At 40.2% G+C, this 15,244-nt stretch overlaps 2 protein-coding genes across 4 annotated transcripts in view; one reads left to right on the forward strand and one right to left on the reverse strand.

The window, feature by feature from the left end:
• Positions 1-15,244, reverse strand: part of ALDH1A2 (aldehyde dehydrogenase 1 family member A2) — a 198,404-nt gene that overhangs the window by 176,566 nt on the left and 6,594 nt on the right. The window lies entirely within an intron of this gene.
• Positions 3,803-15,244, forward strand: part of AQP9 (aquaporin 9) — a 36,495-nt gene continuing 25,053 nt past the window's right edge. The window contains exon 1 of one of the 2 annotated variants that reach the window (XM_024767812.1): positions 3,803-4,253. In XM_024767812.1, coding sequence (XP_024623580.1) covers positions 4,143-4,253 — 111 coding nt within the window. In that variant the 5' untranslated portion in view covers positions 3,803-4,142. The remainder of the gene's footprint in view (positions 4,254-15,244) is intronic. The other variant, XM_024767813.1, reaches the window with a different exon arrangement.

Raw genomic sequence — 15,244 nt, forward strand, 5'->3', positions numbered from 1 at the left:
GAAAGGGGCTTCTGAACTAGAGTGGGGATACATTTGGCCAAAGTAGAAGAGGTTGGGCAGTAAAGGTCAGAGTGTGAGATGATTATCCTTACGAACAACAGATTTGTTGAATCCCATGATGGAGGCAAAGATGGTTTCTCTTCTCAAGGCAAAAGCAGAGAAGAGAAAGTCAGGGTCACGGAGGGACAGAGTCAGGGAGCAATAAAAGAGCTGGGTACAATATTGTAAATCAACTATACTCCAATAAAAATTTAAAAAAATAAAAGATGAGGAAACTGAGGCAACAAATAAATAAATAAAAGAGCTGGGTAGGCTAGCTCCATAGATTCAGCATGGCACTGTGTCTAGGTAAGCACAATTTTAGGACTGTTGGTGGCAGGATGAGCCAATATGTTGGCAGCACGGTAACCTCTAGGATATCCATGCAGTGATAGCTGGATTTCTCGTTCAGTACTTTGCGCATGCTTCTATTTTACCATATGATGTGTTCATTTGGAGGTACTTGTCATGCAGACTATATAACTCCTTAGAAGCAGAGATTTGTATTCCTTATTTTTGAATCCCTACTGCTTAATGCTGTGCCTGACATATGGTAAATAATGAAAGGTTCTTCTGAATGAATGAAAGAGACTAAGCAGCCCCATATTTCTAACAGGAACTTTGGCATGAGGGTGCTTTGCAAAGGGGGGTGTGAGTGAGTTAGGTCTGATGATGAATTCATGGTGATGCAGGTAAAAAGTGTAACTGTCCTCTGAAGGTAGACTGAAAGAAATGATAAATATTTCATCTCCTCCACTTAAGCCTGAAATGTTCAGTACCACAAGCTTAACCTGTGCTTTCTTCAAACTCTCCCCTCAGGTAACCTTATCTTTTTTAAAAATTTAACTTAATTTTAGGTAACCTCATCTTTATTTATGACTTCAGTTATCACCTCGATGAGCACAAGAACCTTGCCTCTAAATACAGACCTATATCACTTCCTACTTGACATCTCTCAGAAGCACCAGAGAGCCCCTGAGGTCTCAACCTGCACAAGCAGAATTCATGACCTTCCCTTGCAGTCCTGGTCCTCTTCCAGCATTTCCTCTCTGGAGGCTTAGCACCTCCTTCCCCAACAAGCCAGGAATACAGCCATCAAACTTGAGTTTCTTTTGCTCACCCTTCATATCCAATCCATCAAGTCCTTCCAATTTAAGATATAAAGAACTCTCAAGTCCCGCCATTTCTCTCCATTGTGAAAGCCACCACCTAGTCCTGGAATTCTGGAATATCCCCCAATGTCTACATATACCCACCTTAGGCCCCCACCAATCCCCTTTCCACCTCACAGCTAGGATGAGGGTTCTCCTCACTCCCTACCTCAACATATGTTTATTCAAACATTATGTGCCATGGACATGAGTTTTAAAACTCAAATCTGATGGTGTCCTGCTCCTGCTTAAACCACTTCAGTGACTTATTATTGCTCTTACCCTAAACTTGATTTACAAGGGTCACTATGGTCCGATCCCTGCCCACAGCTCCAGGTTCATTCCGCACTGTGCTCCTTTGCTGCCTCTCTTTCATTCTTGGATACACATCATACTGTTCCCATCCCCAGCCCACAAGACATTCCCCACTACACTTGTTTCTGACCTCAGCTCAGACATGATGTCCTTGGAAAAGCTATCAGAGATCTCTGGCAAGATGAAATCCCCCTCTTACATCTGCTTACAGAAATATGTCCTCTGTCTTCAGAGCATACATTTCTGTTGTAATTTCATATTTCTGTGTTTATGATTAGTTCACTCACGTCTCTCTCCCTCATGAGACTCTAAGCTCTATAAGGGGCAAGAACCCCATGTGCTTTTGTTAAGTACAGTGTTTGGCACATAATGAGTATGCCATAAATATTTGTTAGGTGAGGGAATGGAGAGACCACAGAACACCCTTGTGTGGTATTAGTTGTAATCACAATGAAGTCCTGTCTCTCTGGTCCATCCACTGGGACCTGGGAATAGCATGGTCATAAATAACTCTTGGAGTATAATTGCTTTACAATGGTGTGTTAGTTTCTGCTTTATAACAAAGTGAGTCAGCTATATGCATACATATATCCCCCTCCCTCTTATGTCTCCCTCCCACCCTCCCTATCCCACCCCTCTAGGTGGTCACAAAGCACCAAGCTGATCTCCCTATGCTATGCAGCTGCTTCCCACTAGCTATTTATTTTACATTTGGTAGTGCATATCTGTCAATGCTACTCTCTCACCTCGTCCCAGCTTCCCCTTCCCCTTCCCTGTGTCCTCAAGTTGATTCCTCTACATCTGCGTCTTTATTCCTGTCCTGCCCCTAGGTTCTTCAGAACAATTTTTTTTTTTAGATTCCATATATATGTGTTAGCATAGGGTATTTGTTTTTCTCTTTCTGACTTACTTCACTCTGTATGATAGATTCTAGGTCCATCCACCTCACTACAAATAACTCAATTTTGTTTCTTTTTATGGCTGAGTAATATTCCATTGTATATATGTGCCACATCTTCTTTACCCGTTCATCTGTTGATGGACACTTAGGCTGCTTCCATGTCCTGGCTATTGTAAATAGAGCTGCAATGAACATCGTGGTACATGCATGCCTCTTTTTGAATTATGGTTTTCTCAGGGTATATGCCCAGTAGTGGGATGGTATCCATAAGTTAACCAGGAGTTACAGTCAAAATGCTCATTCCTGTTTTGGCTCTGCAATGGCATGCCCTCAGGCAAGTTAGAACCTCTTTAGGCCTTAACACTTGATTTCACCTACAGACTAGGTATGTCTTCTGTCCTTGAAATCTCTATAGCTGTTTTTTCCAGGCCCCTCTTCCAGCCTGCCTCCTCAACTGGGAATGACTGTGGGCCTCCTGCAAAGATAGGGGAGGGTCTGAAAAAGAGCAGGCTTTTCTGTGGGAGGACTGGGAGGAAGCACACAGCAAGGGTACTAATTCCATGGGACTGCCTTGGTATTCAGAAACAACTGCTGGATTCTACCTCCTCTCACAAACTAGTTTTGAAAAACAAGGCTTGAATACTTGACATGATGAGAAGCTAGTCCTGAACACAGTTTGTTGCCTGTAAGGATATTAATTCATCAAACTTAAAAGATATAATCTAGGAGCCTTGTTTAGGCATGTTTACTCCCTTTCTTGTTTAATTGGGGTGACATATACTCAGATTGATCTCCTTCTGGCTTAGTGATCTCCAAGCAGTATAGTCTTTCAAGCTACTATTGTTTATTTGTATGTATTTTGCCTAAATATTTCATGGAAAATGAAGGAGAGTAACTTGGTTTTCAAACTAGAATGCTTCTTAAGAAGTTGGCTTCTCCATCTTTCTGATTCTCGATCCCAAGCTATCCTCAGCAGATGAACCCCAGCTACAGTGACAGAGGAGTAGATCCCATCCTGTCCTACAGACTTGCCATGTGAGACTTGGAATGGTGTCTCTGTACGTTAATTTCTCCATCTCTAGAACGAATGCAGTGGTTCTCAACACCCTCAGGGAGGTGTAATTAAATCACTGAAATGTTACTGGAAGAAAAAAGAGTGATTAATCTTGTTGAACAACACATCTTATTTTTCTTCTTGTTCTCCAATTTGCATGAAAGCTCCTTCAGAAAAGAATGTTTACATTAGATGTGTATATACCTGATCTGACAATTCCAAACTACACCTCAACCAACCAATTCTGAATAGGAAAAAAACATCAGAAGCTTGCAATTGTGCAACATGTAAATCTCTCCTGGACTGGAGCCCATTACTGTGGTTTGGCAACGCAACCAAAATATATCTTTTCTCATCTCTTGAAAAAAAACCCAACAGAGAAAAAAAAATACCTTGAAAATAAAGGTAATGATTAATCCATCAGGTACAAAAAAGACTGTTTTCAGGATTTCAGGTTCTAATATGCCATTTCAAATAAACAGCAGCAAACAGGGAATGACAGTTTCACCAGAAGAGGATTAAGCCACAGGCTCTAATTGGGACTGGATTTGTACAGCCATATTATCTAATCAGGCATCTCCAGGAATCTGTGAGCAGTTGTTAAAACTTCCATGTGCCAGTGAAATAGGGACCAGAAGAAGCAGGTATTGGTGAAAAGGGTGGTCCTTGCAGAGGCCCCAAGATGCAGCCTGAGATGGAACAAAAGAAAAAAAGCTTGAAGCAGAGACTGGTCTTGAAGAGCAGCTTAGCTAAAGAAATGCTCTCCGAGTTCTTGGGCACATTTATAATGATTGTGAGTATTCTCTGATTTGTTATAAAAAAATAACAAAAAGTTATTTTTGTCCATAAACTTTGTACATTAAAAGTTCTTTGGTAATGTACAGCATGGTGACTACAGTTAATAATACCGTATTACATATATGAAAATTGCTAAGAGAGTGTATCTTAAAAGTTCTCATCACAAGATAAAAAAATGTGTAACTGGGCTTCCCTGGTGGTGCAGTTGTTGAGGGTCCGCCTGCCGATGCAGGGGACACGGGTTCGTGCCCTGGTCCGGGAGGATCCCACATGCCGCGGAGCGGCTGGGCCCGTGAGCCATGGCCGCTGAGCCTGCGCGTCCGGAGCCTGTGCTTCGCAACGGGAGAGGCCACAACAGTAAGAGGTCCGCGTACCGCAAAAAAAAAAAAAAAAGTGTAACTATGTGTGGTGATAGATGTTAACTAGACTTATTGTGGTGCTCATTATATGAACAAATATTGAATTAGTATGTCGTACACCTGAAACAAATTGTTATATGCTAATCATACCTACTTTTTTTAAAAGTTCTTTGCATTGGGTAAATACATAATACTTTAGGAGACTAAGCCAACACTGAGAAACAAATGTGAATTCAAAAATGGAACTAGTGTAAAGTAAGAGAGAGCAATACGTTTTCTGGTCTCTGAAAACCTCTTTGTACCTGATTTGTTCAAGTATTTTCAAGGTGTTGAAAATACATTCCCTCTTGACCATCCTCACCTCTCATCTATGGTGACTTGTTAGGCAGGGGTAGTGTGGGGGAGAAGGGCATTGGAAGGAACAGAGAGAGAAAATAAAAGTCCAAGATTCTTCTGATTCTCGTCACTCTTTACTGGAAAATCGCCCTCAGGGAGACAGAAACCCTGGGGTCATGTTACTTGATAATCCGGTCCCAAAGGGGAGAGTGGTTACTGCCCCGGGCCTAACTTCATCTCAAGGTGATCTGTGGTATAGGGAAGTGAGGCAAATTCAGTTACAATTCTAAGTGCTCTGCAAATAATACAGAAGAGGAAGTGAACTAAACATCTATGTATTTTGTAACCAAAAAAGTTAAAACCCTCTTTATTTCTTAACAAGAACCTATTTCATGATCCCATCCTGTCTGAGTTAAGTAAAGGAAAGTGGCTTTTAGCCATTCACTATTCTACTCATGCAAATAGTATTGTGTCTTCCCCTACTATTCAAGGTGGGAGCTAAAGAAATAATATCTTAATACTGTATGCTGAAAAGTTAAACTTTGTATCGTCTGGCTAAAGCCAATAATTTCCTGAAAGGTTTGATTTCTATTTAGACTGTTCTAAAACAAACCCTGATGAAATCTTTCATGGTGAGTATAATCTTCAATTTTGTTGAGGCTTGTGGGGATGTGTAAACAAGAAACTTCTGCAAAAACACAATTTTTAATATACATGTAAATTAAAAATCTAATTTTTAATAAATCTACATGGTTTTTCTCAAAGGTTATTCAAAGTAATTGTTTCTGCTTTATTAGAAAATGTGCATTTTGCCTGACTTTCTCTAGTAAAAAGCTTTGCATGTTGATAAGGCATGGAGCAAAGGGAGCACTGAAAAGATGACAGAGTATATATGCAGGACTCACTGGCCTTTCATATGTAAAATTAGTTTTCCCCCAGACACTGGGAGTCTGATGCCATTTGCCTCCCTCTTCTCGAAAACTGCTCTTAAGGGAAGCATCTCAAGCTCACTCACACTGTGGTATAAATGACTAATAAGGGCTACTCGTAGCACTAAGGAAAGAGCAGGTCCATGAAAAATTCTCTGTATACTACAACTAAAAACAACAATAATTAAGTCATAAGCTAAAAAACTAGCTCTAATTTGGCCTTTTAGACATTGGGATAGGTAAGCCTTTATGCCTTTGCTAGTGCCAGGGAAATATTTGTTTGATATATTTTTAGCTACTTTATGGTTATTATCACTATTGTGAATAGTACCTTTTAAAAATTATATTTTCTAGTTGGTTATTACTAGGGTTTAAGAACAATATTGATTTTTGTATATTGATTTTACATTCAGCAAACTTGGTAATTCCCTTATTAATTCAAACAAGTTTATAGATTATCTTGGCTATTCTGTATAGATCAAGGCCGTCAAATTTGAGGGCCACTAGCCATATGTGGCTACTTAAAATTAATCTTAAATAAAATTAAAAATTTAGTTCCTCAGTCTACCTAGTTCCACTTCACGTGCTCAAGAGCCATATATGACTACTGGCTACCATACTGGACGACACAGATGTAGAACTTTTCTCTCACTGAAAAATGCATTATTGGACTGTGCTGACACAGATAATACTTTTTTCTGAGAATATGAGAGTTTTTATTTTCTTTCTTTTTAGTCCTTAAATTGTTAATTTCTTCTTACTATCTTATTATAGTGGTTAAAACCTCTTGTTCAATGTTATTAGAAGCTATAATTGCAGCATTCTTGTTCTATTCCCAACTTTCAAAAATCTGCTTCTGGTATTTTACCATGAAACGTGATAGTTTCTGTAAGTTTTTGGTAGACATTTTTTTTAAACAGAGAATGATACTCCCAATTTATTTATTTATTTATGGCTGTGTTGGGTCTTCGTTTCTGTACGAGGGCTTTCTCTACTTGTGGCAAGTGGGGGCTACTCTTCACCGCGGTGCGCGGGCCTCTCACTATCGCAGCCTCTCTTGTTGCAGAGCACAGGCTCCAGAGGCGCAGGCTCAGTAATTGTGGTTCACAGGTCCAGTTGCTAGGCAGCTTGTGGGATCTTCCCAGACCAGGGCTCGAACCTGTGTCTCCTGCATTGGCAGGCAGATTCTCAACCACTGTGCCACCAGGGAAGCCCTGGTAGACATTCTTGATTTGAGAAAGGAAACTCCTGTGTGTTCCTCATTTACTAAAACTCTCATTAGGAAAGATTGTTGAATTTTTAAAAAAAAATACCTTTCTACATCTATTAAAATAAGCACAAGGGCTTCTTATCTGTTGATAAAGAAAATTACATTGATAAATATTTCTGGGTTAAATCATCATTACATTCCTGAGATTAATTCCCACCTACTCATGCAGCATTCAGTTTGCAATGTCTTATTAAGGATCTGAACTATAATTTCATTTATTATGTTGCCCTTGTCTAGTTTTACTACCAAAGTTATATTAGCTTCATGAAATGTTTTGGAATTTTTCCCTCTTTTTATGTTTTCTGGAACATTTTGTATAAAATGAGGATTATGTTTCTTAAAGATTACTTAGCATGTGAACTGAAAAAGGGAGAAGGAGAGAGAAAAAGAGAGAGAGATGTGTGAGAGAAGGCTTCTCTAAAGCTATGTCTCATTTAGATTTTCTATTCTTAATTCCATTTTGGCAATTTATTTTTTTCCTAGGGAACTGTACACTTCATTTCTGTTTTCAAATGTAGTTTTTCAAAATTGTTAATACTTTCAAAATTAACATAGTGAAAGCAGTAATTTTGAGATGATTTTTCATAGTATTTGCTTACAGCTTTTAAAAATCTCTTCTGTACCTGTGGTGATGCCCTTTCTTTAATTTTTAATGTGGTTTCTTTGTTTTCCACTTAGTAGTTTCTGCTTTGACCTTTCTTACATTCTCCCATTGAGTTGATCAGATTTGTTTCTCCCTTTTCTCCTCTGCTTACACTTTCTATTCTTTAAGTACTTATCCTTACATTTAAAAATGTTATTATTGCATTCACAAACTTTAAAGTGAATTAATCTCTTTGCTTCTGAACAACACAAAAACTTTTTAAAAGCCTCATTGTAATCAACCACTCCATCTTATGCCATTGTTATCTAATATTCTATTCTCATTATTCTTAATATTAGTGTTTTTAAGAGTGAATACTTATTTAAATTTACTATCATTTACCACTTTACCTGCTAATCATTACTGCATCCATTCATTACTTTCTTTCAGGTGCAATTTTCTTTGTGCAATAAAATAAACTTTCTTAAGGAAATTTTTCAGGAAGGGTGTGTTAGGGATAAACTTTCTCAGTCTTCGTTTGCCTATGTCTTTATTTCATTCTCAAGGTTCAGTGATAAATTAGTTGATAAACTTTAGGTTGATGATTGGTTTTGTTTATCATTTTGCAGGTACCATCCCAATGTCTTTATTATTGCTATTGACAAGTCTGTTACTGGTCTAATTTTTGTCCTTAATAACCTGCATTTCTCTGCCTACTATTACAAGTTTCTTCTTTTTCCTGAAACTTCACTATAATATGACTAGGAATGAATCTTTGTAGTGCTCAGGATTCACTGTTCATCTTCAATGTAAAGATTTGCAATTTTCACCAATTCTAGAAAATTCTCAGCTTATCACCTTTCCTCTTCTCCAGACTATTTTCTCCTTTTAGAATTCCTATTATATTTGTATATATGCTTGACCCTCTCACTTTTTCCTATATGTCTCTTAACCATTCTTTCATAAATCTATCTCAACCTCTCTATGATGAATTTTCTGTAGTGTTCTTAAATCTGTCTTCTGATTCACTAATTTCCTATTCAGTTATATCTAGTCTTCTGTTTAATACCTTCATTAAGTCTTCAGTTTCATTAATATGTTTTCATTTCTAGAAGTTCTATTTGGTTCTTTTACTTAATTGCTTTTCTTTTCCCTCCTTGTGTGTTTATTTTTAATCTGTTTAACTTACTAAAGCCTAACATATTTACAGTATTTTATGATATTTTATTTCCATCATCTCAAGTTCTGGAGTTGCTAATCATCTTGCTTATTTTATCCACTGTCTCATTCACAAAGGATCATTTCCTTTAGTGTTTTGTAAATTTGTATTGTAAGCTCTTCAGGAAGGTTTATTATTCAGTGTGGGAAATCTGTACGGCCTGAACCTGTTAAGTTGCTCTTCCAGAACAGGTTTGCATTTGCTTTTGCTAGGGTGTCCAGGTATATCACCAACCAGAAATGATTACTGTGAGGTGGAAAACTGACAAAAAAGAAGACTGATGAATGTGGGTATGGTGGTGAAGAGCACTCACTCTAGAGAACAGCTCTCTGCTCCCTTTCTCCCACATGGGATGTGTGACCATGAATGACTAGGAAACCCCATGCTTTCTCTAAATGAGGCTGATCCTCTTCAAGTCCTGAGACCCTGAGTCAGTATCAGCTGAAGAAGGATTTTCCTGTGGGCTTCCCCTTATCATCAGTGAACATGAAGGGCCAGACTAACTTGGGAAATTTCAGAGTTCCAAAGAACCTGGGGAGAAACGTCTGTTCTGAGTCACTGATCTAAGGGCTGCAGACTCATGAAGCCAAATCTGATTCTGCCAAACAAAACTGTGCTTGTGATCCCTGAGTTTTAATTTTGACCCAGAAAACTTGCTATTTTCATTACTTTCAAAGGGGAAGTATTTTTGTTTTTTACTTTCCAGAAGTGGAGCTGCTTAGTTTTTCTTTAATGACAAAGTTTTCTACAACATGTTCTCATTACTTGACAAGAAAAGAGAACATGGGATGAGAGCAGAAGCTGGCTCCTCCTTACTCATCAGCCTTGTGATGGAGATATGGCATAAAGTGAGGTCTTTGAGGAAGGGAAGCCTCACAGAAGTGAGACAACCCATACAATACATCAAGATGCTGAAAGAGCCCAGCAGTGACTCCATGCATCTAGTGGGCACCTTATTTCACATCTGAGGTAGGATTCCTACGTTCACTGACCCTGGAAAGCAAAGCAAATGCTTTAAAAGAAAATATGCCAGCAAAATATGCACCGCCCCCCCTCAGCCATCTTGATAGACTGGCTGATATGATCTAAGGTACAGGTCTGGGATCGTCAGCGAAGACCAAAAAGGACCCAAGGGCTTAGTCCCTCTCGTCCTAGAATTGGCCCACATGGCTTAGACTCTGTGTAAAACTTTCTTAGCAGGAAACCTCCCCTCAAAACCTATGCCTTGGGCTTCCCTGGTGGCACAGTGGTTGAGAGTCCACCTGCCGATGCAGGCGACACAGGTTCGTGCCCCGGTCCGGGAAGATCCCACATGCCGCGGAGCGGCTAGACCCGTGAGCCATGGCTGCTGAGCCTGCGCATCCGGAGCCTGTGCTCCGCAATGGGAGAGGCCACACAATGAGAGGCCCGCATACCAAAAAAACAAAAAACAAAAAAACCTATGCGTCTATCAACAGGTAATTGGTTAAAGAAATTGGGGTGCATTGCTGCAATGGACTCTTATGCAGCCATTAAAGATAATGGGGTCAACCTTTAAATGCTAATATAGAAAGACTCGCTAAGCTTTTAAAGTGAAAAAGCAGGCAGAAAATGGTATGTATAAAAACTCCCATTTGTATAAACACACACACATATACACACGTTTAACAGAATACACCAGAAAGTATTGATATTAGTCACCTATTGAGGATAAAATATGAAATCTGGGGTGGGAAGGACACAGATTCTTGTTTTTTTAATATTTACTTATTTATTTATTTTGGCTGTGCTGTGTCTTAGTTGCAGCACGTGGGATCTTTGTTGCAGCATGCAGGATCTTTAGTTGCGGCATGTGGGATTTTTAGTTGTGGCATGTGTACTCTTAGTTGCGGCATGCATGTGGGATCTAGTTCCCAGACCAGGGATCAAACCCAGGCACCCTGCATTGGGAGCATGGAGTCTTACCCACTAGACCACCAGGGAAGCCCCACGAATTCTTATATTTTATCATATACCCTTTGTAACTGAAAATTTTTTAATGTTCATGTATATTTTCTTCACCTCTCTGCTCCCACAAAAGAGCTCACTCAGCAGAATTTATCCCTTCCAAGTGATTTAGGGAGACGCTCAAACTGTGTTCTGAAGAACACTAGTTCTGTGAAATGCAAACAAGAACTACATGAAAGAAAATATGCCGTCCTTCCCAGATATGCTTTGGAAACACTGGGTTAAACCAAACCAAGTAGTTTTCTTTTCTTTTCTTTTTTTTTTTTTTGCGGTACGCGGGCCTCTCACTGTTGTGGCCTCTCCCATTGCGGAGCACAGGCTCCGGACGCACAGCCTCAGTGGCCATGGCTCATGGGTCCAGCCGCTCCGTGGCATGTGGGATCTTCCCAGACCGGGGCACGAACCCGTGTCCCCTGCATCGGCAGGCGGACTCTCAACCACTGCGCCACCAGGGAAGCCCTAAGTAGTTATTCTTAACTGTAGGAGTTATCAGAGCCTTTAATCTTCACTGTAAATTTCTAAGAGGGGACTAGAATATACCGTTGTCCCCAGACTTACTTGACCACAAACCACTTTTTTTGAGGAGCACCTCACAGAACTGATAAACTGTGGAACACACTTTGGGAACTGCAAGCCCTGGAATGAACCTAAGAAACAAATCAGTGCCCAAAACTCCTCCATCTTCAGTGATCTTCCAGATTGAGGGTGACCTGAGGTATACTTGACTTTGTTGGGCCACTCTGAATAAAGAGAGAATTGTCCTCAGCAACCCCCCATCCACACCCAGCACACTCAGCCCCATGGTTATCCTGATATGAACACACACACCTTAATCAATAATTAGTTTCTTATTCTGGCCCTGGGATCATGATCAAGCTCTTGTCCAGGCTAACATTATTTGGGATGAGCTGAGGGAGGAGTGAATGCCTGGTGTAGATCAGAAAAGGAGAGCACTATTCTTTTCAGCCTAGTGGAAATAGTGGAGTTTAGTCATCTCTCATTTCTGAGGTCTGTGTTGGTTCTTGGTACTCTTTTCTATTTGGAGACCTATAAAATTGGCCATTTGCCCATTCACCTGTTTCTCAAATCTCAGATTTCTCTCTTTTGATGAACCTGCCTTAATATCATCTCTTTTGAAGTACAGCTGGTTCTTGAGAGGTCACTGATTACATTCTGATATTATCTCAGGCTACATGCCACCCAATACTTTATTTTTAACTGGAATGTCCAGATTTCAGTCTTGGTTCTTTGTGACCATTTTTGTTATGACTGAGAAAGTTTTATTTTCCAGTTGGAAAACTAACTGACTGGAAAGCCGTGCCTGAAGAGGCATTCTGTCCTAATAAACAAACCAAGCAGCCCCACCAAGGTAGCAGAAGTTGTCTCAGGAGAAACACAGGACTGGGAATCAGAGAACCTGGCTCCCGACTCAGATTCTGCCACTTATTAGCTATAGGATTTTTTGCTAAGTCATCCAGTCTTTCACTTTTTAAATGAGGATTAAGTGTTGGGAGGAATAACGGAAGTAATAGAAGGGAGCATGTTTGGCCCACAGTATACATGCTGTAAATGTTTGCTCATTCATCCACCCAGCGGCCAACATTACGTGCAATCAAACCTGGGCTTTATCACACACTGCCAGTGTGTATGTGAGGAATTCTCTTGACCTCTGAACCTCCCTAAGCTTTGTTTCCTGATAGGTAAAGTGGAGGCAGTTAAGAGGACCTAACTCATAGGGTCTTTGTGAGGATTAATGGGCTAATGTGTGCTATTATACTCAGTAAGCAGTATTTGTTATTGTTGTTCTTGTTGTTACTACTATCATTACATGCTCCAATGGACACAGTTACATAAACTAAATAGGTATATACAGACAGATGGAGTAGGAGGTGGGACTTCTGGTAACATATACCTACAGCATGGGCCAAGGGACAAGGTCTGCAGAGACCAGTGTACTGACAGGTTGGGATTTGTTCTTCCTCTCCAATTACAAAAGACACAACGCTTACAGGAAGAGGAGAGCCTGTGGCAGGCCCCAAAATGACTTTCTTCTCAAGAATAGGACTGTGTTTTCAGTCTCCCTGTTACTACCTCCCTAGATAAAGCTTTGCCCATAGTTATTCCTTCACTTGAAGGTAGCCAACAATCCTTCCTCCAGGAAGTTGGAGGCTGTCCTGCATCTCAGCCCAGGTAGGTTATCCCCATGGTATCTGTGGGGCCAGGAAGTCACTGGCCCCAAAATCTCAATGGGTTTCTCTTTCTAGGACTTAAGATTGTACTCAATAGCCCCAAAGCTTATTGAGACCAGTCAGGTAAGATATCTGAGTGACATGGGCATGGTGGAGTTAGGGAGGAAGTGGACAGTGTATGCCATGTCCTGGGGGGGCAGCTGCCACCCAGACCGTCTCCACTGTGGCTAAGTGGGAATGGGGTAAGGCTTTATCAGATATTCCAGTTTTTCAAGAATGGTCAGTAATCCAGAGTTCTACGTGTAATTTTTCTATTTTTTTTAGCAAATTTATGTATTCTTTTTGGCTGTGTTGGGTCTTTGCTGCTGCGCGCGGGCTTTCTCTAGTCGTGGCAAGCAGGGGCTACTCTTCGCTGCAGTGCGCGGGCTTCTCATTGCAGCGGCTTCTCTTGTTGTGGAGCATGGGCTCTAGACACACGGGCTTCAGTAGTTGTGACTCATGGGCTCTAGAGCACAGGCTCAGTAGTTGTGGCGCACGGGCTTAGTTGCTCCACGGCATGTGGGATCTTCCCGGACTAGGGCTCGAACCTGTGTCTCCTGCATTGGCAGGCAGATTCTTAACCACTGCGCCACCAGGGAAGCACAATTTTTCTATTTTTAAATACTGGTAACAATTTCTAAAATTATAAAAAATCACCATGTGGGCCAAACAAAACACATCTTTGAGTCAATCCTACTCATAGGCTGTCTTTAGCCATGGACCACCAGTTTGTGACTCTGCCCTGAAGGTGTCCTTAACCACATTCTACAAAGACAAAATATTCTCACCACAAAAGCGCAAATGGAGAGATTGTGAGGGCTACTGTCCAAGATCGTCTGTTTACAGGGGCCCTGGCTATTAGAAATCTAAGTCCTACATGCAAGATCGTGGTCCTTTCCTTTTCCCATCCTACCCCCTGGTAAAACTGGTTGAGGCAATAGGGTGAAAACAGTTTTATTTCTGGCAATATCAGAAGATAAATCTTGATCTTATATTATCGTAGTCAAGTTCCTCATGAGGCCAATCTGTTATACACTCGTGATATATTAATACATCTTGGACTTAATAGTATTGTCAGGTGGCTCAATAATTTTGGGTATTAATCAAGTAATTCAAGAATTTGGGGAGACTTAAATGTCAAAATTTCCATCACCTAGTTAGTAAGGCTGAATTATGAAACCACATCCCCATGCACACGTTCCCTAGGCATAAATACTTAAACCATCCACGAATAACAGGATTATAACATAAAACAACAGGGAATCACTTCATACTGTTCTTGTGATTCTTACCAGTTCCCAGCTCCTACCTCTCCTACTGGTCTGTGAACTTTGAAGGCCCTGTGTCTGTTTTTTTGCATCCCTATGACACCAGGCACTGTGCATGGCACTTAGAATTTTTCATTGTACATGAACAGGGAGAAATGGATGAAGAAAAGTGAATGCCAATTCCCAGTGAGAGGTATTTGTAGATTTGGAGATCTTCATTTCCCACAATTTGATTTTTTGAAAGGCTTCTGAAGTACAAATCTGGACAAATGACTTATTTGGCTCAGGTACACTTGAGGGCTGTTTACGTAAGTGAAGGAACATGAACTTTGGACGGAAATGTTAATTTTAGGTTCAAAACGATCTTCTCACTAGCTATAGTCCTCAGGCAAATTACTTAATTTCTTTGACCTAAGTTTTCTTTAGATGAAAACAGCGGAGTTTTCCTCCCCCTTAGATTACTATTGGGACTAAATGAGATTATTTATAACATATCTGTATCTATATATATATGTGGGTGGGTGGGTGTGTGTATACATATACACTCACCCACCTACACATAATACAACTCAGTTTATTTAAAATATAAATGTTGCCACAGATATGCCCTTTTAATGCTGACTTCTGTTTTATGAATATTTACATCATTTAATGACAAATTATCTACTGAAGAATACTTTTCATTCAAAATATATTCCTTACCCATTTCCAAGAAGACCTGCAGCAACATAAGGTAAATAGTCATACATGGTTCATGTCTTGGGTCACGTTGTTGCTGCCCAAATGGCACACAGCAAACATGACCCAA

Source organism: Neophocaena asiaeorientalis, unplaced genomic scaffold, assembly GCF_003031525.2.
Source record: "Neophocaena asiaeorientalis asiaeorientalis breed wild unplaced genomic scaffold, Neophocaena_asiaeorientalis_V1.1 scaffold71, whole genome shotgun sequence".
NCBI lineage: Eukaryota > Metazoa > Chordata > Mammalia > Artiodactyla > Phocoenidae > Neophocaena > Neophocaena asiaeorientalis.